The sequence below is a fragment of the Rhinoraja longicauda genome, chromosome 17 (genome assembly GCF_053455715.1).
Source record: "Rhinoraja longicauda isolate Sanriku21f chromosome 17, sRhiLon1.1, whole genome shotgun sequence".
NCBI classification, from domain to species: domain Eukaryota; kingdom Metazoa; phylum Chordata; class Chondrichthyes; order Rajiformes; family Arhynchobatidae; genus Rhinoraja; species Rhinoraja longicauda.
Window position 1 is genome coordinate 44526708 of NC_135969.1, and position 25469 is coordinate 44552176.

General features: G+C 45.6%; 1 protein-coding gene across 3 annotated transcripts in view; it reads left to right on the top strand.

Moving 5' to 3' along the window:
• The window catches only part of arhgef3 (Rho guanine nucleotide exchange factor (GEF) 3), a 97572-nt gene that overhangs the window by 56956 nt on the left and 15147 nt on the right, over positions 1–25469 (top strand). For 2 of the 3 annotated variants that reach the window (XM_078414607.1, XM_078414608.1), the window contains 2 exons: positions 13218–13325; positions 22239–22409. In XM_078414607.1, coding sequence (XP_078270733.1) covers positions 13218–13325; positions 22239–22409 — 279 coding nt within the window. Of the gene's footprint in view, positions 1–10766; positions 11387–13217; positions 13326–22238; positions 22410–25469 lie in introns of those variants that run through there. The other variant, XM_078414609.1, reaches the window with a different exon arrangement.

The following is a 25469-nucleotide window of genomic DNA, read 5'->3' on the forward strand; positions in this document are numbered from 1 at the left end:
CAGAGCCACACACGTATCTATTGCTGATTAAAACCCAGAAGTTGCTTTTTAAGTGAGAGGAGGAGTTACAGGAAAGAGTTGAGTCTCACGTCCGGAATAATCACTACTAGTTTGCCATCTAGCTTCGCAGCGCTGCTATAACAATGGAGCTCTTTGCAATTAGATTCCATGTGCAATATTCTAGTGTGTCGGAAGGAACTGCAGATGCTGGTTTACACCAAAGATTTTGTGTGAAAATGCTGGAGTAACTCAGCGGGTCAGGCAGCATCTCTGGAGAGAAGGAACGGGTGACGTTTCGGGTCGAGACAATTCTTCAGACTGAAGAAGGGTCTCAACCTGAAACGTCACCCATTCCTTCTATCCAGAGATGCTGCCTGTCCTGTTGAGTTACTCCAGCATTTTGTGTCTATCTTTGGTTTAAACCAGCATCTGCAGTTCCTTCCTTCACATATAATTTGGCATCCTGTTTGGCACATGCATTGTGGGCCACAGGGCCTTTTCCACCGCTATATTGTTCTATGATGTTCAAATCAAGGGGATTCTAAATAATAGAATAGAATTTCCATTGTTTCCCCACTTTTAATTTGGAACAAATAAGATTCTGTTTCAGTGAAATGGGACTTGCGTTTATAAGTGATAGGAGCAGAATTAGGCCATTCGGCCCATCAAGTCTACTCCACCATTCAATCATGGCTGATCTATCTCTCCCTCCTAACCCCATTCTTCTGCCTTCTCCCCATCACCTCTGACACCCGTACTGATCAAGAATCCATCCATCTACGCCTTAAATATATCCATTGACTTGGCCTCCACAGCCTTCTGTGGCAATGAATTCCACAGATTCAGTTTAGTTTATTGTCAAGTGTACAGTGAAAAGCTTTTTGTTCCGCGCTAACCAGTCGGCAACTAACCTCTGACTGAAGATAATCCTCCTCATCTCCATTCTAAAGGACAGTATGATGTTAAAAGGTAAATGTTTCTATTGCTGCGTTCTGTTAGCTAAGATGTTCTATACACTACAAGTGTTAGATGAGGTATACAATTAGGGTTGCCAAGTCTCCCGTATTAGCCGGGACATCCCGTATTTTGGGCTATAGGACGCTGTAGGCCCGGACGCTGTAGGCTAACGGAGTGTGTTCGGGGAGCAGGGCCGAGCGTGTTTGCCAAACGGCCGCCATTGGTGGAACGGGAGCACGTGGCCGCTGGCCGGGTGAGGTCACGTGGGGCGGTGACCTTGTCCCATAATGGGGAGTGAGGAAGTTGGCACCCCTATATACAGTGTGTTTTCATTTTGAGCTATAACTCATTTAGCATCAGATAGTTAACATAAATAAGCATCTCCTGGATGCCTTGTGTTTTGGGGCATCTTTACGTTTCGATAAATCGGTAATCTGTAATTTATTTGATAAAGCAGTTTTTGAAAGACGAAACGGTAGCTTTTTCTACTTGAACTGGGATAATTGGATCAATTTTTTTTCACATCCTTCTGGAATTTCTAGGGTTTGTGGTTGGAGTTTTGATGAGCTATACTTAATATAGACAAAATACAATGAGATCACCGTATTTAGGAGTTTCCTGAGGTGCTGCTCATATGTGTGATGTGGATGTTGGCTTGTTTGGGTGTGAGTCATAATGTTTGGTAATGTTCTGTACGTTTTTAATGATTACATATTGCAAATGCACGAATGGTTGAGATCCCTTTGTTATCAACAAATAAGAGAGGAGAAAGTGCCTGTAGGATCAGCACGGTGGTGCAGCGGTAGAGTTGCTGCCTCACAGCGCCAGAGACCCGGGTTTGATCCCGACTACGGGTGCTGTCTGTACTAGGGTTGCCAACTGTCCCGTATTAGCCGGGACATCTCGTATTTTGAGCTAAATTGGTTTGTCCTGTACGGGACCGCCCTTGTACCGTATTAGGCCCGGGAGCTGATATAGGCCCTGGGGGAGCTGTAGGCGTGGATTCTGTGGGCCCGGACAGTGTAGGCCCGGAGGCCCGGGCGCTGCCTAACGGAGGTTCCGTAGCAACCTGCCTCCCGGCCCGGGCGGCCGCCATTGGTGGAGCGGAAGCACGTGGCCGCTGGCTGGGTGAGGTCACGTGGGGCGCGGGCCGGTGACGTCACCTTCTCTCGTATTTGGGAGTGAGATAGTTGGCACCCCTAGTTTGTACGGAGTTTGTACGTTCTCCGCGTGACCTGCGTGGGTTTTCTCCGGGTGCTCCGGTTTCCTCCCACACTCCAAGGACGTACAGGTTTGTAGGTTAATTGACTTGGTCTAAGTGTAAACTTTGTCCCGAGTGTATGATAGTGTTAGTGTGCGGGGATTGCTGGTCGGTGTGGGCCTGTTTCCGTGCTGTATCTCTGAACTAAACCTGCATTAAGGCAACAGCACCCATGGCTGAAGATATCAATGCTACCCTCAGACTGGGAGCTTAGTCAGATGTGCCTGGCTGCTCAAAATCCATCTCCTTTAGCCTTTCATGCGAAAGGCATTTATTGTGCACTTCATATCTATTTAATTGAAGCCTTGATCAGCAAATTCAAAAGATATTGCTGTTGCACAAGGACATGTGAGTGCATGTGTATTTGTGGTCCATTATTTTAAGAGAGACTGTCAACCCGTTTATATTCAATTCATCCTTTCAGAAGAAACCATGTTGGCTTACGACAGAGAATTTTATTTTTTAAATCAACAAAGTGGAGTGAAACATGCAAATAGTGGCAGTTATGTGTGAAAATCATCTGCACCATGAAGCTGGAGCTTAGAAGCATGAGGAGGGACCTCATTGAAACGTACCGAATAGTGAGCGGCCTGGATAGAGTGGATGTGGAGAGGATGTTTCCACTAGTGGCAGAGTCTTGGACCAGAGGGCACAGCCTCAGAATTAAAGGATGTTCTTTTAGGAAGGAGATGAGGAGGAATTTCTGCAGTCAGAGGGTGGTGAATCTGTGGGATTCTTTGCCACAGAGGGCTGTGGAGGCCAAGTCAGTGGATGTTTTAAAGTCAGCGATAGATAGATTCTTGATTAGTTCGGGTGTCAGAGGTTATGGGGAGAAGGCAGGTGAATGGGGTTAGGAGGGAGAGATAGATCAGCCATGATTGAATGGCGGAGTAGACATGATGGGCCGAATGGCCTAATTCTGCTCCTATCACTTTTGACCTTATAAAGACCCCAGTTCCATGTATGGTGGAGATTGCACCTTAAATGCTCCATTGCTTCAAGGTGTACCTGAATGGTGGTGCTGGCTCGAAGGGCCGAATGGCCTCCTCCTGCACCTATTGTCTATTGTACCACAACATGATCAAATAGTCATAGAGATGTACAGCATGGAAACAGGCCCTTCGGCCCACCTTGCCCTTGCCAGCCAAGTTAGCATATTGGATCATTTGACCTAAATTATCCCAATGCGTTTATAGTATAATCCCTTACGTATCACGAAGACCCCAATCATCATTATCTTTATTTTGGAGATTCGAAGATCTGCAGTGACTGACATTTTGAGCAAAACACAAAGTGCTGTAGTAAGTCTTTGTTTTGCCTTTGTGTTGATTGTTCATAGTGATACAGTATGGAAACAGGCCTTTCAGCCCACCCTGCCCATGCCGACAAAGATGCCCCAGCCACACTAGCCGTACCTAATCCCTTTCTGGGATTGCGAGAATTTCCCTCAAACTATTTTTCAGCTTTTGAAAAGATTTTCCATTCTCTGCCACTTAGACCGTTCCCTCCGTAACTCCCTGGCCCACTCGTCCCTTCCCACCCAAACCACCCCATCCCCGGGTACTTTCCCCTGTAACCGCAGGAGATGCAACACCTGTCCCTTTATTTCCCCCCTCGACTCTATCCAAGGACCCAACCAGTCTTTCCAGGTGAGGCAGAGGTTCACCTGCACCTCCTCCAACCTCATCTATTGTATCCGCTGTTCCAGATGTCAACTTCTCTACATCGGTGAGACCAAGCGCAGGCTCGACGATCGTTTCGCTCAACACCTTTGCTCAGTCCGCCTTAACCAACCTGATCTCCCGGTGGCTCAGCACTTCAACTCCCCCTCCCATTCCCAATCTGACCTTTCTGTCCTGGGCCTCCTCCATTGTCAGAGCAAGGCCCAGCGCAAATTGGAGGAACAGCATCTCATATTTCACTTGAGCAGTTTACACCCCAGCGGTATGAACATTGACTTCCAATTTCAGATAGTTCCTCTGTCCCTCTCTTTCCCCTCCCCCTTCCCAGTTCTCCCACTAGTCTTCCTGTCTCCTCCTACATCCTATCTTTGTCCCGCCCCCTCCCCTGACATCAGTCTGAAGGAGGGTCTCGACCCGAAACGTCACCCATTCCTTCTCTCCAGAGATGCTGCCTGTCCCGCTGAGTTACTCCAGCATTTTGTGTCTACCTTAGTACCACATATATCGTTAACTATCCTCCTTAACAAAAAAGTCAAAGCAACTAGTAATTCATCTACATATTGAATGACAAAGTTTTCCCCCTCCTCCACAAGTCAACATTAACTTGTTCGAATTCTGTAAAAATTGCCAGAATAGTATTTGTTGAAAGGATCCTATTTAGTGCAGCTGCACACATGTTAGCAACTAGTTAAAACATTGCATGCACAATGCACCATTTGTCCTTTCAGAGAGCCCCAACGTGTTCTACAGTCAATGAAATGAGCTTCAAGCTAATTTCCAGCTGTAATGTAGGAACCCTGACTGTTCATTTATACACGGCAAACATCTACAAACCGGAATGTGATTGCAACTAGATACTCATGTTTGACTAATATTGTATGAGAGCTACCAATTTATTTCAGTACACTCATTTCAAATGATTTCCAAACATTGGCCCTATCAGAAATTAAGTCTGAAGAAAGGTCCTGACCCAAAACGTCACCTATCCATGTTCTCCAGAGATGCTGCCTGACTCACAGAGTTACTCCAGCACTCTGTGAAACGTCACCTATCCATGGGAGGACGAATTGAATCAATTTATAATGCAAGATATATGGGATGAAAGTTTACAACATATACATCAATGTTCATTGAATACTAGACATTCCTTAATACAATTTAAAATAATACATAGATTACATTATTCGAAGACGAAATTAAATAGGATTTTTCCTAGTATCTCTCCTATGTGTGATAAATGTCAATTTCAAGAAGCTAATTTAACTCATATTTTCGTAACTTGTATAAAAATGCAAAACTTCTGGTTGGAGATTTTTAAAATAGTTTCTAAAGTTATTAATAAAAAATTAGATATGGACCCAAAATTAATTATATTAGGATTATCAGAACATACTACAAATTTTACAGTAAGTCAGGTACATTTTCTTGATTACAGTCTAATAACTGCGAAAAAACTAATATTTAAATTTTGGAAAAAACCAATAACCCCCACAATTAAAATGTGGACTATGGAAATGACAGAGACCCTGCATTTGGAAAAAATAAGGTTTGCCTTAATCGACAAACCTGAGTTATTTTTAAAAATATGGTCTCCATTTATTGAATTTTTAGAAAAGTAAATGGGTTTGGCACAGGACTAAAATAAAAAAAAATAAAAAAATTTAAATAAAAAGTTGAAACTTGAGTTGGGGGTTGGATGTACAGCTGTGGTTTTTGTCTCCCGGATCTACTCCCGTTAATTTTTATTGTTAGATCCTTTTTTTTTTTTAACCCTCTTACTCTCTCTTCCCAAGTTTATAGTTTTATATTTTTATTTTTACTTTCTCTCTTCAAAAATTTAAAAATTGAAGCTATGTAAGAACTTTGTAACAAATGTGTTTTTTTTAAATTTCGATTTGTACATATGCTTTTCAAAAAAAAAAAAAAAAAAAAAAAAAAAAAAAAAAAGAAACGTCACCTATCCATGTTCTCCACAGATGCTGCCTGACCCGCTGAGTTACTCCAGCACTCTGTGAAACGTCACCTATCCATGTTCTCCACAGATGCTGCCTGACCCACTGAGTTACTCCAGCACTCTGTGAAACGTCACTTGTCCATGTTCTCCAGAGATGCTGCCTGACCCGCTGAGTTACTCCAGCACTCTGTGAAACGTCACCTATCCATGTTCTCCAGAGATACTGCCTGACCCGCTGAGTTACTCCAGCACTGTGTCCATCTTCAGATTATTTCAAATTCAGGAATATGCAAGGACTGTCATCGGAGTCTTTCATTTGGGCATGTGCACCATTCAAAAGAAACACTGCATGCATGGCACAAAGATTTGCAAAGATTTGCCTATCTCTGAGGACATTTAATACCAACTAGTTTAAGGTTTTAGGAATGACTGAATCCAGTTTCTGAAGAAGGAGATTGCTGGTTTAAACAGAAGATAGACACAAAAAGCTGGAAAAACTCAGTGGATCAGACAGCATCTCTGGAGAAAAGGAATAGGTGACGTTTTGGGTCGAGACCCTTCTTCAGACTGAGAGTCGGGGGAAAGGGAAACTAGAGACATAGACGGTGATGCAGAGAGATATAGAACTAATGAATGAAATACAGTATTTGATAAGTTACACTGCACTGTAAGGAGTTTCTACGTTCTCCCCGTGACCTGCGTAGGTTTTCTCCGAGATCTTCGGTTTCCTCCCACACTCCAAAGACGTACAGGTATGTAGGTTAATTGGCTGGGTAAATGTAAAAATTGTCCCTAGTGGGTGTAGGATAGTGTTAATGTGCGGGGATCACTGGGCGGCACGGACTTGGTGGGCCGAAAAGGCCTGTTTCCGGCTGTATATATATGATATGATGATGATAAAGGAAACAAGCTTTTATTACTAAAACAGTATTTTATTGTCACGTGTCCCAAACAGAACAATGAAATTCTTGCAGCAGTACAACAGAACATAGTACTCTGTAAACAATATAATAAATGAGAAAAGATTCTGTATGCGTAGGTACACATGCTCACACGCATGAGATGCTGCCTGACCTGCTGAGATACTCCGGCATTTTGTATCTAATTTGATATAGTTGATGCCCTGTAGTTTGTCAATTTTAGTTTTAGAGATACAGCGTGGAAACAGGTCCTTCGGCCCACTGAGTCCGCACCGACCAGCGATCCCCGCACATTAATACTATCCTACACACACTAGGGACAGTTTACATTTAAACCAGGCCAATTAACCTACAAACCTGTATATCTTTGGAGTGTGGGAGGAACCGGAGCACCCGGAGAAAACCCACGCAGGTCACGGGGAGAACGTACAAACTCCGTACAGACGGCACCCGTAGTCGGGATGGAACCCGGGTCTCCGGCGCTGTGAGGCAGCAACTCTAACCCTAATATTCTAGAATATAATATCCCACAGGTTTTCTTGCCATGATATCGCAGAATGTTTTAGATTATCTCAAATATTGCTAGCACGTTGAAATGTTTGTGCGCCATTTGTTGCTTTTAATAGTCAATCCGAGGGCAGAACTCGGTGGCAGCTGGGAGCTAGGCAGGTTAGATTTCACAGATGTTTAGCCCGAGATGCAGTGAAAGTGGCTGGAGCCATAAAAAAAAAAAGATTTACTATTTTTTTCTCTCAGAAATGAAATCCCGTAAGATCTTTTATGATTCACTTAACCTTCAAGGATATCTGGTGTAGGTGGAGGAAGCTGTATCTGTTTGCTTTATGGAGCCTGTATGAAAAGTGAGGCGTATCCCTTTCAGAAAGTTAAATCAGGCATGCTGCACTGTCATGTCAGATAATCGCTTTAAGCTCAAAGTACAGGCAGCACCATAATTTGAAAAGCAGACAGCTGAAACTCTGAAAACCCATTTGGTTGACATGTTTTTTTCCCCCTCAAGGCCTTTCATCAGGAGATTCGGTTGCTGGATAGAAAAAAAATCAAATTAAGTCCTTCTTTGAGATTGTAAATAATATTTAATTAAAAACAAAATGATTTAATTTATTGAGAGAATTGAAAGTTGGCGGAGATTGAAGATTTGATGCGCGATCTCACACATTGCCCTGAATTTAATGGCTGGACAGTTCTGATAACAATCTAGAGGTCTTAGAGTCATACAGTGTGGAAACAGGCCCAACTTGCCCACACCGACCAACATGTCCCACCTGCACTAGTCCCACCTACCTGCGTTTGGCCCATATCTCTCTAAATCTGTCCTATCCATGTACCTGTCCAAATGTTTCTTAAATGTTGCGATAGTCCCAGCCTTAACAACCTCCTCTATCAGCTCATTCCATACATCCACCACCCTTTGTGTGCAAACGTTGCCCCTCAGGTTCCTATTAAATCTTCTCCCCCCTCACCTTAGACCTATGTCCTCTGGTCCTCGATTCTCCTACTCTGGGCACGAGACTCTGTGCGTCTACCCGATCTATTCCTCTCATGATTTTGTACAACTTTATAAGATCACCGGTTGATAGGAATCGTTGGAACAGACATGTCTGCATTTCTGTTGTTCTACACTTGCACACGGCAGCTGAGAAGCATGGACCATGCTGGAGGACATATCCAGGCACATCTGACCTCTCCCACCACGCTTGATCACACTCAGCTGAGTGGCTCGATACACACTGCTTGTAAAATATAAACACAGAGTGCTGGAGTAACTCAGCGGGTCAGGCAGCATCTGTGGAGAACATGGGTAGGTGACGTTTCACAGAGTGCTGGAGTATCTCAGCGGGTCAGGCAGCATCTCTGGAGAACATGGACTGAAGATGGATCCCAATCTAAAGTGCCACCTATCCACATTCTCCAGAGATGCTACCTGATGTGCTGAGTTACCCCAGCAATGTGTTTTTTTTGTAGACCCAGCACCTGCAATTCCTTGTGTCTACATTAAGCTGAATCCGCATTTACAACCGCATTTATACCAAGCCAATTAACCTGTGCGTCTTTGGAGTGTGGTAGGAAACCAAACATCTCGGAGAAATATCACGCAGGTCATGGGGAGAACGTACAAACTCCGTACAGACAGCACCCGTAGTCAGGATCGAATCCGGGTCTCTGGCGCTGTGAGGCATCAACTCTACCGCTGCGCCACCGTGCCGCCCTTAAGTTTCATCAGATAATGGCAAAAACCATGCAGAAAATATGTTGCCATACTTGATTCAGCAAAACTGCCTGCATGTCCATGTGCCTGTCTAAAAGCCTGATAAAATCCCATACCAGTATCTGCCTCCACCACCACCCCTGGCAGCGCGTTCCAGGCCCCCATCACCCTCTGTGTAAAAAAAAACTTGACCCCCACATCTCCTTTAAACTTTGCTCCCCTCATCTTCAAGGTATGTCCTTTAGTCTTTGCCATTTCCACCCTAGGGAAAAAGGTCTGAAACAAGTTTGACATTTTGGATAATTGACATTATAAGGTTATTTAAAAACGCACTGATTTTCTGTCCTGGGCCTCCACCATTGCCAGAGTGAGGCCACATGCAAATTGAAGGAACCGTACCTCATATTTCTCTTGGTCAGTTTACAGGCCAGCGGTATCAACATTGACTGCTCTCTAATTTCAGGCAGCTGCTACACACACATCCCCCTTCCCTCCCCTCGCTTTCCCCCCTCCTCCACTAAAAGTCAGCTAACCAATTCCACACAAGATCTATCCCTTTTGTGATCACACCATGCCTAGCCAACAACTGGCCTATCAGGGAACCACCCTGCCCGAGGTCATCTGATTTAGCCTGGTCTTTTCTAGCTCCCAGTCCTCCCTCCCCTCTGCCCCTCTACAATCAGTCTGAAGAAGGGTCCTGACCTGAAACCTCACCTGTCCATTTTCTTCAGAGATGCTGCCCAATCCACTGAGTTACTCCAGCATTTTGTGTCCATCTCCGATTTCAACTGCATTGGATTATAGCAATTTAGTTTCGAGATACAGCGCTGAGGAAACAGGCTCTTCAGCCCACAGAGTCTGTGACGACCAGCGATCACTACATTAACACTATCCTACACACACTAGGGACAATTTATAATTTTACCAACGCCAATTAACCTGCACGTCTTTGGAATGTGGAAGGAAACGGGTGATCCTGGAGTAAACCCACGCAGGTCACGGGGAGAACGTACAAACTCCGTACAGACAGCACCCGTAGTCAGGATGGAACCCGGGTCTCTGGTGCTGAGAGGCAGCAGTTCCACCGCTGAGCCACTGTGAATGTACTGCACATAAGGGTCTCGACCCAAAACGTTGCCCATTCCTTCTCTCCTGAGATGCTGCCTGACCTGCTGAGTTACTCCAGCATTTTGTGAATAAATACCTTAGATTTGTACCAGCATCTGCAGTTATTTTCTTATAATATATAACCTATTACATTAACATTCTCTTTCTGTAAATTGGCTTCACAAGGAATCAATAATATTTTTAAAACAGTATGTAATCTTTAAACTATTTAACCTTTTCAGTTAAATTTTAAAAAGCCAAGTGCTGCTTGTGTGTTTCTGATCTTTGAAGTTACTGATATAAAATAAAATAGAATCTCTATGTAAGTTTTTTTTTCTTCTGAACATTAAATTAATTTGTCATGAAAATCACCAAGCAGAATTTCAAGCCAGCTAGTGTGAAGATCATTAATTGTTTGTTAAATTAGGTTTGTTTGCTGTGTGAGGAGCAGTGAAGGGGGGGGGGGGATTGCAGGCAATGTTTTTCCACGCTAGCTGTGAGCTGTCGTTGTGTGGGTTGGTAGCAGAGGTTGTCGGGGGAGGTGGCTTTGTATCGGATTAGTCAGGAACTTGAATACGGGGTTTGATCAGAATATGAATGGAGTTGCAATGACGTCCTTCCCCCCCACCCCCCAATGTTATCCACCCAGCACGGTGTTTTAGGGGATGTTGGGACATCTGAAGGGTGCCCAAAGCTGGTGCACATCACAGTGTTGCCGCTGCAGTGCAGAGGAGGCAATAATCTCTGCTGAGGAATCTGTGCGCACTAGACTACATGTCCAATTGGGCGATGATGCCTGATTTGAAGTTTGAAGGTGAAGCTGTCTGAATCTGGGAAGGCTGCAGGGAATTTTCACCCCCGTTCATCTCCGTTAGGATGGGAAGTGTTTACTAATCCTGGACCATTGCAACACTGGGGCAGATGTGCACAGGAAGAGTGATGGAAGGGATGTTGGCTGCTTGGAATTCTACTGCAGCAGCCGCATTCAGGAGTGTCGGTCTGTACCTAATTGTGAATGCAGCAGCTTGCGGCCACAGTTAGATCTGCAATCAGAACATGATTCTTCTAGAAGGACTCTCACACGCGCCGAAACCCCTGAGCAGCGACAGAGGTTCTCCCACAGGCCCTGTGGAGGGGAAGCAGAATTTGCTGTAGAAGCTGATTCAGATACAGAGATGTTTATTTTCGGGCACTTTATGGAGGATTTTGCAAATGATTTACTGGGATTTTGTCTACTGAACCTGTTTCTTCTGGGGAATGGAGATTAAAAAATACAAGGTAGATGTCTGTTGAACTGACAGCAAATTAACTTCTGTGCATTTTTCGACCTTTTAGAGCCTTCAAATCTTGTGTTGTAAATTAGCAATTGACATGCGCATGTTTCTGAAAGTGCTTTCCTCTAATTAAGATTTCTTGTGCCTTGCTGAGTGTTTGTTACCTGACCTACTGGTTGTTGATTAGTGTAAATTCACTTTGATGCCACAGCACGTTGTGTGAATGTTAATTTTGAAATGCAGCATAATAATAAGTACTTGCAGAGCTAGAATGGAGAGGCAGAGAAAGGGAGGCATACGCAAAGATGCATCTCACGTCAGTAATGGGAAATGATAAATGCCTCCTCCAAGAGTCTTGTTTGTTAGCAACAGGGGTTTTTGTGAAGAATTAATCAGCTAGGCCAAATGCTGAAGAAGGACACGACACGCTGGAGTAACTCAGCGGGACAGGCAGCATCATCTCTGGAGAGAAGGGATGGGTGACGTTTCGGGTCGAGACCCTTCTTCTTTCCTAGACATGTACCCTGATGCTATTGAATGTCTTTTACAAAAAAATCTTCCAACTTTCAATGATACACTGCTGCAATTGTGGCGTTTCAATGGGTGGCGTTTCGGGTCGAGACCCTTCTTCAGACTGGGTTCGGGTCTCGACTCAAAACGTCACCCATTCCTTCTGTCTGTCGCGCTGAGTTAATCCAGCATTTTGTGCCTACCTTCGGTTTAAACCGGCATCTGCAGTTCCTTCCTACACAGGACAAATGATGAATGATGTTTAGGAAGGAACTACAGGTGCAGGTTTGCACCAAAGATGAATGCATGCTTTATCGTCACATGTGACAAGTCGCAGTGAAATTCTTTGCGTGCATACCCAAGGTATGTCAATAATCGCCACATAAAGGCTGCCGACAAAGTTACAAAGCATCCCGCGCCAGGCCCACCTTTGTTCTCCCTCCCCCCAGCGATCCCCCCACACCGGGTCCTCCTTTAGACATAAAGTGCTGGTGTTATAGAGTGATACAGTGTAGAAACAGGCCCTACGGCCCAACTCGCCCACACCGACCAACAATGTCCCAGCTACCCTAGTCTCACCTGCCTGCGCTTGGTCCATAACCTTCCAAACCTGTCCTATCCAATGTACCTGTCCAACTGTTTCTTAAACGATGGGATAGTCCCAGCCTCAACTGCCTCCTCTGGCAGCTCGTTCCGTACACCCACCACCCTCTGTGTGAAAACGTTACTCCTCAGATTCCTATTAAATCTTTTCCCCTTCACCTTGAACCTATGTCCTCGATTCCCCTACTCTGGGTAAAAGACTGCGCCCGATCTACCCGATCTATTCCATATAACCATATAACAACTACAGCACGGAAACAGGCCCGTTCGGCCCTACCAGTCCACGCCGACCACTCTCTCTGACCTAGTCTCATCTACCTGCTCTCAGACCATAACCCTCCAATCCCCTCTCATCCATATACCTATCCAATTTACTCTTAAATAATAAAATCGAGCCAGCCTCCACCACTTCCACCGGAAGCCCATTCCATACAGCCACCACCCTCTGAGTAAAGAAATTACCCCTCATGTTACCCCTAAACTTTTGTCCCTCAATTCTAAAGTTATGTCCCCTTGTTATATTCCTCTCATGATTTTGTACACCTCTATAAGATCACCCCTCATGGAATAGAGACCCAGCCTGCCCAACCTCAGCAGGACAGGCAGCATCTCTGCAGAGAAGGAATGGGTGACGTTTCAGGTCGAGACCCATCTTCAGACTGTTTTATGTTGCCTCTTTAAAATATGAATGATGTTAAAAGGTTGCCATTACTTTTTTGCAGGAACCCAGTAACAAGCGGGTGAAACCACTTTCCCGAGTCACATCTTTAGCCAGTCTCATTCCACCTTTGAAGGCAACTCCTCTGAAGCGGTTCAGCCAGTCGATACAGGTAAGATGGACTCAATGGTTGGGAATCTGGTCTGTGCGATGGACTGGACTAAGGCTTTCAAGAGAGAGCTAGATAGAGCTCTTAAAGGTAGTGGAGTCAGGGGGTCTGGGGAGAAGGCAGGAACGGGGTACTGATTGTGAATGATCAGCCATGATCACATTGAATGGTGGTGCTGGCTCGAAGGGCTGAATGGCCTACCCTTGCACCTATTGTCTATTGACTACATCTCATAACTACATGGAAATTTGTTTGGTTCTCCCTGGAACATCCAGCATCATCTGAAACCCACACCATCCTGCCCACACACAGCCCGAACCATCAGTGACCCCACACCACCCTGCCAACACTCTCATCTCATTCCTGCCATCGGGAAGAAGGTACAGGAGCCTGAAAACTTAACGTCCAGGTTCAGGAACAGCTTCTTCCCTACAGCCATCAGGCTATTAAACACTACAACCTCAAATAAGCTCTGAAATACAAGAGACTATTATTATTATTATTATTTACAGTGCACTATGTTTACATGTTCCGTTGTGCTGCAGCGAGTAAGAATTTCATTGTTCTATCTGGGACGTGTGACAATAAAACACTCTTGACTCTTGACCCTGTGTTTGCTGGGTCATGTCCAACCTGCCCTACCCCTTATTCTCTGCTCTGTATCTCCCCCCCCCCTCTCGTGGATAATTCTGGGAATGCTCTTGCCTTCAGTATTGTGTACAGTTTTGGTCTCCTAATCTGAGGAAAGACATTCTTGCCATAGAGGGAGTACAGAGAAGGTTCACCAGATTGATTCCTGGGATGGCAGGACTTTCATATGAAGAAAGACTGGATAGACTCGGCTTGTACTCGCTGGAATTTAGAAGATTGAGGGGGGATCTTATAGAAACTTACAAAATTCTTAAGGGGTTGGACAGGCTAGATGCAGGAAGATTGTTCCCGATGTTGGGGAAGTCCAGAACAAGGGGTCACAGCTTAAGGATAAGGGGGAAGTCTTTTAGGACCGAGATGAGAACGTTTTTTTTTCACACAGAGTGGTGAATCTGTGGAATTCTCTGCCACAGAAGGTAGTTGAGGCCAGTTCATTGGCTATATTTAAGAGGGAGTTAGATGTGGCCCTTGTGGCTAAAAGGATCAGGGGGTATGGAGAGAAGGCAGGTACAGGTTACTGAGCTGGATGATCAGCCATGATCATATTGAATGGCGGTGCAGGCTCGAAGGGCCGAATGGCCTACTCCTGCACCTATTTTCTATGTTTCTATGTTTCTGGTCCTGGTCCTATTGAGCTGGACGCTGCCCCTCCTCCCCCTCCCCCTGACGCTCCTGTTTTTATTGAGCTGGCGGCAAGGGTTGAGTGTGCATGAATGACCCAGATGCACTGTCTCAACCTGTTAGTGATTGGCACAATCGCGTTTTGTGTCGCTGCACGATTTCACCGTGTGCTTATTGCATGTTCTTGGCAGTTACCATGTGTCATTTTAGTCAGCATGCATTGGATTTAGGTGAGCACAGAAATCTGCCTCAGGATTGAGGTAACTTGATTAATAACTTAATTAGGATTTTATTCCTTGGAGCACTGGAGGATGAGGGGTGATCTAATAGAGGTGTCGTCACTCGAAGGACACTCGAAGCGAATATGACTGTCGTTTTTCGGACGCCTGTGCGTGACTTTGTTTAACGTGGGCAGACTGGTGCACAGACAGCCACCACACGGTCCTTGACAGATCTGGGTCAGGATCCAGTGGCGTGGAGTCCAAGATGACCGGGGACCCTTTCCTGCCGCAGCCTTCATCCATCCGCCTTCCCAGCCGTTGTGACGCTCCACTAAAGTCAGCCGCCATCCTCCCTCCGCCTGTTCCACCGTTGAGGTCTTGGTTGGATCGCTCTTTGTCAGGGACCTCCCCCTCGACCTTACCGCCATGGGTGATCCTACCAGGAGCGTAGCTCCAAACGGCATCGCCCTCAGGATCTCAGGACCACACGAGCTTCTCCACCACGACAAGGTGACAACCCGCGGAGAGGTGTACAAAATCATGAGAAGAATTCCAGTGTATACAAGCCTAGTCGTTCCAGTCTTTCAACATATGATAGTCCCGCCATTCCGGGAATTAACCTAGTAAATCTACGCTGCACACCCTCTATAGCAAGAATATCCTTCCTCAAATTTGGAGACCATTAGTCTTATAGAGGTCTTATTAGTCTTATAGAGGTATATAGAGTCACGAGGCATACATAGGGTGAATGCACAGAGCTTTTTTTGCCCAGAGTAGGGAGATCCGAAACCAGAGAATGCATGTTTAAGGTGAGAGGGTGAAGAGTTACTACGAATGAAGATTTTTAATATGGCTGGACACAAAAAGCTGCACTAGCTCAGCGGGTCAGGCAGCATTGCTGGAGAAAAGGAATAGGTGATAGGTAATACGGCCTACCTTTTCACACAGAAGGTGGTGGGTAAATGGAACGAGGTGCCGGAGGAGGTAGTTGAGGCAGATACTCTAACAGTATTGAAAAGACACTTGGACTGGTACATGGATATGAGAGGTTGTGAGGGTTATGGACCAAGCATGAGCAAATGGGACGAGCTCAGTTGGAGCACCTTGGTTGGCGTGGATGAGTTTGGCCGATGGGCCTGTTTCTGTGCTGTGTGACTATAGACAATAGACAATAGGTGCAGGAGGAGGCCATTCGGCCCTTCAAGCCAGCACCGCCATTCAATGTGATCATGGCTGATCATTCTCAATCAGTACCCCATTCCTGCCCTCTCCCCGTACCCCCTGACTCCGCTATCCTTAAGAGCTTTATCTAACTCTCTCTTGAATGCATTCAGAGAATTGGCCTCCACTGCCTTCTGAGGCAGAGAATTCGGTTGCCAACTGTTCCGTATTAGCCGGGACATCCCGCATTTTGGGCTAAATCGGTTTGTCCCGTACGGGACCGCCCTTGTCCCGTATTAGTAGGGTTGCCAACTTCCTCACTCCAAAATAAGGAACAAAGGGTGACGTCACCACCCCGCGCCCAACGTGACCTCACCCAGCCAGTGGCCACGTGCTCCCGCTCCACCAATGGCGGCCGCCAGGGCTGGGAGGAAGGTTGCGTAGCCGCTGGCTGGGTGATACAATCACAGCATTAGGCCCAGATTTGATCCTGACCTCAGGTGCTGCCTCTGTGGAGTTTGCACATTCTCTCTGTGACCATGTGGGTTTCCTCCGGGTCCTCCGGTCTCCTCCCACAGCCCAAAGATGTGCAGTTCTGTCGGTTAATTGGCCCTCTGTAAATTGCCGCTAGTGTGTAGGGGTTGGTTGAGAAAGTGGGAAAACCTAGAGCTGTTGTGAATGAGTACACAAGGAACTGCAGATGCTGGTTTACAAAAAGACACAAAGTGCTGGAGTAACTCGGCGGGTCAGGGAGCATCTGTGGAGAACATGGATAGGTGACGTTTCACATTGAGCTGGAATAACTCAGCGGGTCAGGCAGCATCTGTGGAGAACATGGATAGGTTACGTTTTGGGTCGGGATTCGAAACATCGCCCATACATGTTCTCTAGAGATACTGCCAGATCTGAGTTACTCCAGCACTTTGTCTATTTGTTAGTCTGAACGGGGGATCAATTGTCAGCACGGTCTCAGGGCCTGTTCTAATGCTGTATCTACTATAAAACTTAAAAAAACTAAAGGGTGCTTTATGGTTAGCATGAAAGCAATGGTGCAATGTGTCTGCTTCCATGCTTTGATATAGTAACTGCACAGACAATAGTTGATTCTTGATCATTGCTTGGTTAATTCCCAGAATGGCGGGACTGTCATATGTTGAAAGACTGGAGCGACTAGGCTTGTATACACTGGCATTTAGAAGGATGTGAGGAGATCTTATCGAAACGTATAAGATTATTAAGGGGTTGGACACGTTAGAGGCAGGAAACATGTTCCCAATGTTGGGGGAGACCAGAACGAGGGGCCACAGTTTAAGAATAAGGGGTAGGTCATTTAGAACTGAGATGAGGAAAAACCTTTTTCAGTCAGAGAGTTGTGAATCTGTGGAATTCTCTGCCTCAGAAGGCAGTGGAGGCCAATTCTCTGAATGCATTCAAGAATGAGCTAGATAGAGCTCTTAAGGATAGCGGAGTCAGGGGGTATGGGGAGAAGGCAGGAACGGGGTACTGATTGAGAATGATCAGCCGTGATCACATTGAATCATGTGCTGATTCGAAGGGCTAGCTCGAAGGGCCGAATGGCCTCCTCCTGCACCTTTTGTCTATTGTCTATTGTCTATTGCTTCCGGGAACACAAGTGGTAAAGGAGCACAAAGTTACAAAGAGCTCTGGCACTGGATGAAATCGGAATAACAGCGTGTGGAGTTTCTTTCTCTACTTTGTGCCATTCACATTGGGCAAGTAACAGAGCTAGCTTGGAAAGGTAGAGGATGGGAGGTTACTCATTTACTATGGTTTTGTGTTTGATCATGAAGGTTATAGAAATAGCGTGACTGCACAGAGATTTTTTGCAGTCCCTCGGGGCAATAAATATCTTCCCAGAATTTTCGTGTGAAAAGTTTCTGATCTTTCTGGAAGAGAGCAGCATTAGTTCCAGTTGTGCTGACCGTGAAAGCTTTGGCTAGACTTGAGCTGTGCCTGGCGGTCTGTCTACTGCTGCAAGTATATTTGTACAGCTGTTGCTGAACGCTTATTACTTGCAGCATTTATTCTGCAGGAGCCTGAATATAAAGATTGTTTTCAAGGACCAATCGATCTCATTTCTCTGACAGGGACATTTTCACAATTAAATGTAATAAAGGAACTGCAGGTGCTGGTTTAAACCAAAGATAGACACAAAGTGCTGGAGTAACTCAGCGGGACAGGCAGCATCTCTGGAGAGAAGCAATGGGTGATATTTCGGGTCGAGGCCCTTCTTTGGACTGAGAGTCAGGGGAGGGGATACAGAGATAAGGAAGTGTAAGGTGTGCGAACGAAACATCAAAGGGGGTGAGATTTAAAAAAAGGTAGAATAGATCATTGTTAGCTAGGAGAAGGTAACAACAAAGCAAACATAAAATGTAATCAGGGGGACAGTTAGACTGGTCAGAGAGCTGGGAAGGGGGAGGGATGGAGAGTGAGGGAAAGCAAGGATTACTTGAAGTTAGAGAAGTCAATATTCATACCGCTGGGGTGTAAGGTGCCCAAGCAAAATATGAGTTGATGTTCCCCCAATTTGTGCTGGGCCTCACTCTGACAACGGAGGATGCCCTCCATTGTAAGAAATGTAATAAACTGTAATATTAAATGTAATAAACTACACCACGGGCGGCACGGTGGCACAGCGGTAGAGTTGCTGCCTTACAGCGAATGCAGCGCCGGAGACTCAGGTTCGATCCTGACTATGGGCGCCGTCTGTACGGAGTTTGTACGTTCTCCCTGTGACCTGCGTGGGTTTTCTCCGAGATCTTCGGTCTCCTCCCACACACCAAAGACGTACAGGTATGTAGGTTAATTGGCTGGGCAAATATAAAAATTGTCCCTAGTGGGTGTTGGATAGTGTTAATGTGCGGGGATCGCTGGTCGGCGCGGACCCGGTGGGCCGAAGGGCCTGTTTCTGCACAGTATCTCTAAATCTAAAAACAAATCTAAACTACTGATTCTGTGAGGAAAGGCTTGTGAAAGTTGGGGGAGAGGGGAGGGAAATTCCCTGGAAATTGTAGAATGTCTTTCAATTTCTGCAGTTTGGTGGTTTACTGGTGATTGTCTCTCGTGTGTGAATGCAGAGTAAAGTTTGGGAGAAGTTGATGGGGGAAGTGGGTAGGGTTGTCAACTTCCTCACTCCCAAATATGGGACAAGGTGACGTCACCGCCCCGCGCCCCACGTGACCTCACCCAGCCAGCGGCCACGTGCTCCCGCTCCACCAATGGCGGCTGCCCGGGTCACCCTTTGTCCCTTGTTTGGGAGTGAGGAAGTTGGCAACCCTACTAATGTGGGACAAGGGAGGTCCCGTACGGGACAAACTCTAGAAGTGGGTTAGAATCACAATGGAATGAGAGTAGATATGTGTTTGATGGTTAGAATGGAAGTCCACTTTCTGTGCTGTGTCTCTCTATGACTCTAATTGCTGGCAGCTGAATCATGAGCTTTTAAAATAATTTATCCACAAAACCTGGCACAGAAACAGGTCCTTCAGCCCACGATATCTGTACCGGACATAAGCCAAAATAAACTAATCTCACCCGCCTGCATGTGCTCAATTTGCACATTTTGAATAAGTTGTGAAATGGACACGATATCATTGTCTAGTTAACCTGAAATATTAACCTGAATGAAAATGGTTTAAAAAAAAAAAATCATTCAATAAACATCAAATAAATAGCTCAATAACCCTGTAGTCTGATTAAGGAATGTGTGGCTTGGATTTTAGATTTGGAGATAAAGCGTGGAAACAGGCCCTTCGGCCCACCGAGTCCTTGCCAACCAGCATTATCTACCATACTCGAATTCTATCCTACACACTAGGGACAATTTACAGAAGCCAATTAACTGCGCCTCCCAGCGATCCCCGCACATTAACACCATCCTGCACCCACTAGGGACAATTTTTACATTTACCAAGCCAATTAACCTACAAACCTGCACGTCTTTGGGATGTGGGAGGAAACCGGAGCACCCGGAGAAAACCCACGCGGTCACGGGGAGAACATGCAAACTCTGCACAGACAGCACCTGTAGTCGGGATGGAACCCGGGTCTCTGGCGCTGTAAGGCCATCTCTCTGCCTGACATCATTGAGTTTGTGTTTTGAGGATTATCTTGGTGGTGGTAAATGTTTGGGATATGGCTTTGCTCATTCAGCAACATTATTTCACCGATTCTCCCAATTTGCTTGCGCATAAATTAAGCATTAAATCTCCAAGTTGGTAATCACACTGTGATTTTATCATATATCATATCTATACAGCCGGAAACAGGCCTTTTCGGCCCTCCAAGTCCGTGCCGCCCAGCGATCCCCGTACATTAACACTATCCTACACCCACTAGGGACAATTTTTACATTTACCCAGCCAATTAACCTACATACCTGTACGTCTTTGTACCAAAAGTATGTATGAAAGAGCACGTTTTGTTGGAAATTAGCGCAGAGTTTCCGATTTTGGATTGTAACTGAGAGAGTGCAACAGCGGTAGAGTTGCTGCCTTGCAGCGAATGCAGCGCCGGAGACCCGGGTTCCATCCCGATTACGGGCGCTGTCTGCACGGAGTTTGTACGTTTTCCCCGTGACCTGCGTGGGTTTTCTCCGAGATCTTCGGGTTCCTCCCACACTCCAAAGACGTGCAGGTTTGTAGGTTAATTGGCTTGGTAAATGTAAAAATTGTCCCTAGTGGGTGCAGGATGGTGTTAATGTGCGGGGATCGCTGGGAGGCGCAGTCCTGGTGGGCTGAAAGGGCCTGTTTCCGCGCTGTATCTCTAAACTAAACTAAACTGCTGTCAAACTTCCCCAAATCTGCCAGTGAGCAGTGCTGAAGTACCATCTATCTCTTTGGTGACCCTCGGATTATCCTTGATCAGACTTTGCTGGCTTTACCTTGCACTAAACATTATTCCCTTCTCATATATCTGTACACTGTAAATGTCACGATTGTAATCATGTATTGGAAAGTAGACACACACAGCTGGAGTAACTCAGCGGGTCAGGCAGCATCTCTGGAGAGAAGGAATGGGTGACGTTTCGGGTCGAGACCCTTCTTTAGACTGATGTCAGGGGAGTTGGCGGGACAACGATAGGATGTAGTCGGAGACAGGAAGACCAATGGGAGAACTGGGAAGGGGATAGAGAGGGGAAGCAGGGACTATCTGAAGTTGGAGAAGTCAATGTTCATACCGCTGGAGTATAAAGTACCTGCTGACTGGACAGCGCGCAACAAAAACTTTTCACTGTACTCTACACGTGACAAAAAACAAAACTGATCTGAAATTAATCTGGTGTCCAATATATTTGAATCCAACTGGAACAAAAGCACAATTACTGGGGAGTGCACATAACGAGCTGGCATGTATGACATAGCCAGTAACTTTATTTTATATATTCAACAAGTTGTACATTATTTCAGTCAAGCTCCTTTTTTACTCTGTGCTGAAAAGTAATCCTGCCTTCTAATATTTTACAATAACTGTATTGGAGCTAATCAAAATCTGTTCTAGTGTCTCATATTTGTGAGTGACTGGCAAAATCAACATCTGTTCTTGGTATTTCTAGACCAGTTATTATTGCAAGACTTTAAAGACCATCTGTGTAGGAAGGAACTGCAGATGCTGGTTTAAACCAAGGATAGGCACTGAATGCTGGAGTAACTCAGCGGGACTGGCAGCATCTCTGGAGAGAAGGAATGGGTTAACGTTTTTGGTCGAGACCCTTCTTCAGAGTACAAAATCCATCTGTCTGATATGGAATAAAACTCTTCTGGGCAAGGGCCCACTTCAAACTATAAATGTCAGATTGCAACTTCTCCCATCTGCTCCATGTTGAAGTTTTCAATTTCTAGTGACCATTCATGTCCATCCAGATAACTCTGAGGGTGGCACGGTGCCGCAGCGGTAGAATTGCTGCTGTCTGCAGCGGTAGAGTTGCATTAAGAGACCAGGATTCGATCCTGACTATGGGTGCTGTCTGTACAGAGCTTGTACGTTCTCCCTGCGAGTTTTCTCCGGGTGCTCCGGTTTCCTCGCACACTCCAAAGACGTACAAGTCTGCAGGTTAAATGGCTTCGGTAAAGATTATAAATCGTCCCTAGTGTGTGTAGGATAGAGTTGGTGTCGCTGTTCGGCGTGGACATGGTGGGCCAAAGGGTCCGTCTCTGTGTGGAACTCTAAACTAAACCCCTGCATTTTGTGCCCTGTTTTTGTATGGGATGTGTATAACAATTCTTTCTTTTTTTTTTAGCGTTCGATTAGCTTCCGAAATGAGAGCCGAACAGACATCTTCACCCCGAGGTCCTCTTCCAGACACGGGCCCCCTGTTATCACAAAGCGGAGAGACAGCAAACTATGGAGTGAAACGTTTGATATCCGTGTTAATCAAATGCTCACAGCCAAAGAAATCAAAAGGCAAGAGGTAAGGGTACTTGCGAGCTGTGGCAATTAATTGACCCACTTCACAGGAACGCAAGTAACTTGATCAGTTCCTGATTTGTCCAGGTTATGGGGAGAAGGCAGGAGAATGGGGTTAGGAGAGATAGATCAGCCATGATTGCCTGGCAGAGTAGACTTGATGGGCCGAATGGCCGTACTCTGCTCCTATCACTTATGACCGTATAACTGCGGACACTGGAATCTTGAGCCAAGCACAAAGTGCTGGCTATATCCTTCCTTTGTCCCGCCCCCCTGACATCAGTCTGAAGAAGGGTCTCGACCCGAAGCGTCACCCATTCCTTCTCTCCTGAGATGCTGCCTGACCCGCTGAGTTACTCCAGCATTTTGTGAAATAAATACCTTCGATTTGCACCAGCATCTGCAGTTATTTTCTTACACAAAGTGCTGGGGGATCTCAGCGGGTCAGGCAGCATCTGAGGAGGGAACCCCAGACAACGCCGTCCATCCCCTCCAATAGATGGTGCCTGACCCGCTGAGTTCCTCCAGCACCTTGTGTTTTAATCATCGATGGGCTTCAGTTCCAGTAATGCTCATTGCTGGTGTGGAAAAAAATGATTCCCCTTCTGACTGACAATGTGGCTGTGCAAAAGCCATAAACGGCATCTTCATGAGAGAGGATTCGATCAAATAGAAACTATTTTTGGGTGGAGATAAACACTAAAGATATCTTTTAAATTGTTCTCCCAAAAATAAAGAAATGCCACTACCATATCTGCCTACCAACACCTTGGAACACATTTGATGCACCCACCACTCTGTGAAACAATAAAATAAATAATGCCCGGACATCTTCTTTAACTTTGTCCCTCTCAGCTTAAAGCTATGACCTCTAGTCTTTGACATTTCCACCCTGGGGGAAAAGGTTCTTACTGTCTACCCTGTCATGAAATTACTCACAGTACATTGGCCCAACACTACTATCCAGGAAGGTCTACCAAGCTGAAGGTCTACCGTGCAGTGGTACTCACCACTCTTCTCTATGCCAGTGAGACCTGGACTGTCTATAGCAGACATGCCAAACAGCTCAACCACTTTCACTTGAGCTGCCTACGTAGACTCCTTCACATCAGGTGGCAGGACAAAATTCCCGACACAGAGGTCTTGGAATGGGCCGAAATCCCCAGCGTCCACACCCTCCTACGGAAAGCCCAAGCCAGATGGGCAGGCCATGTCGTCAGAATGCCCGAGAGTCGACTGCCAAAACAGCTTCTGTGCGGAGAACTGTGTCAGGGCAAGCGCTCAGTAGGAGGACAGAAGAAACGGTTTAAGGACTGCCTCAAAGTATCCCTCAAAGACTTGGCCATCAACCTCAGCACTTGGGAGTCTCTTGCTCTGGACCGTCCAACCTGGCGTAGCAAGCTCACCACAGGAGCCCGTGCAGCAGAGAACAGACGCACTGCAGAGGCCCATAGGAAACGCACCGCGCGCAAGGCCCGGGCTACCTCCACTTCCACTGCAGCAGCCATCCACTTGTGTCCTATGTGTGGGCCTGCCTTCCGGGCCCGGATTGGCCTCACCAGTCACTTCCGGACCCACAGTCACCAAGCCTCCAACTGAAAGTGAAGTCATGGTCATCTTCGAACCCGAAGGACGAACAACAACAACAACTATCCTGGAACAGCAATGGGAGATATCTGTGGCTTCCTACCATTCCACGTATCTAAAGAACAAAAAAACACATTCATCAAATAGTGTAGTGAAAATTGTTTAAATACCTCAAAGTTGGTTGATAATGTTTCTTGATTGAAGTGGTAAATCTAAATAGGGTAGAAGAGCATTGAGACATTGGAATTCAAATGCACAAATAGTTAAAAGCAGCAATGTGTAATGAAAATATATCAATTCTAATTGGCTGCAGTTGGAGTACCAGTTGGATAAGGAGCAGATAACGTATTATAGGGACATTCCTAGAACTCCATGGTTTGTGCCAGTGGGTGTGTTTTCGATGAATTGAAGGTAGCCAGAGAATAAAATTATGAAGGATGTCTTAGGGTGGTCATGGAAAACCTTTCACTGGTTATAAATCCAAAGCAAAGAATAAACACGACATCCACAATGAAATAAAGAGTTTTTGAGCAATGCAGAAAAGAATCAGATTCCGGAAATTGCTCTCATGTAGAATGGTTGAAATGATGATTTCGATGCCTGTAAATGGAGGTTTAATGTAGTCGTCAGGTAGAATGGGAGGGGGAATATAAAACAATAATGATATGGATCATTTTTGCCAAATTAATTTCCTTTGTGAAAGAACACATGATTCCATGTAAATTCAGAATCAAATGATCATGTAGACTCTTGGTAGTTGCAGTTTTAATGCAAAATAATATTTTAATATTTTGCCAAGTTGCCTGTGTGATTTCTATGTCTTTTTGTCTGTATGCAATACGGAATAAAAGGTTAGGGAGACATTTCAAAACCTTGCCTCTTGCGTCCTGAGGATACTCCAGATTTGATCCAGTTAACTGGGTCTTGTAGATGGAAAGGTAGACTTCCTCCCTACCACCCCTAATCTCTGTCATTTTTATTTAGAAGACAGGCATGTACATTTTGAAAATAGAAAATAGTGGTTTATTAAAATTAGTGGCTTATTAGGGGTATTATTAGGTGCAGCGGTAGAGTTGCTGCCTTACAGCACCAAAGACCCGGGTTCAATCCCGACTACGGGTGCTGTCTGTACGTAGTTTGTACGTTCTCCCTGTAACCACATGGGTTTTCACCGAAATCGCCGGTTTCCTCCCACACTCCAAAGACGTACAGCTTTGTAGGTTAATTGGCCTGGTATAAATTGTCCCTAGTGTGTAGGATATGGTTAGTGTGCAGACTTGGTGGGCCGAAGGGCCTGATTCCGTGCTGTATCTCTTCAAGTTTCTGGGCACTCACATTTCGGAGGACCTAACATGGTCCAATAACACTGCTGCGCTGGTCAAGAAGGCACAACAAAGACTGTTCTACTTAAGAACACTGAAAAAGTCTGGTCTACCCCAACAGCTGCTGAAGACCTTCTACCGCTGCACCATAGAGA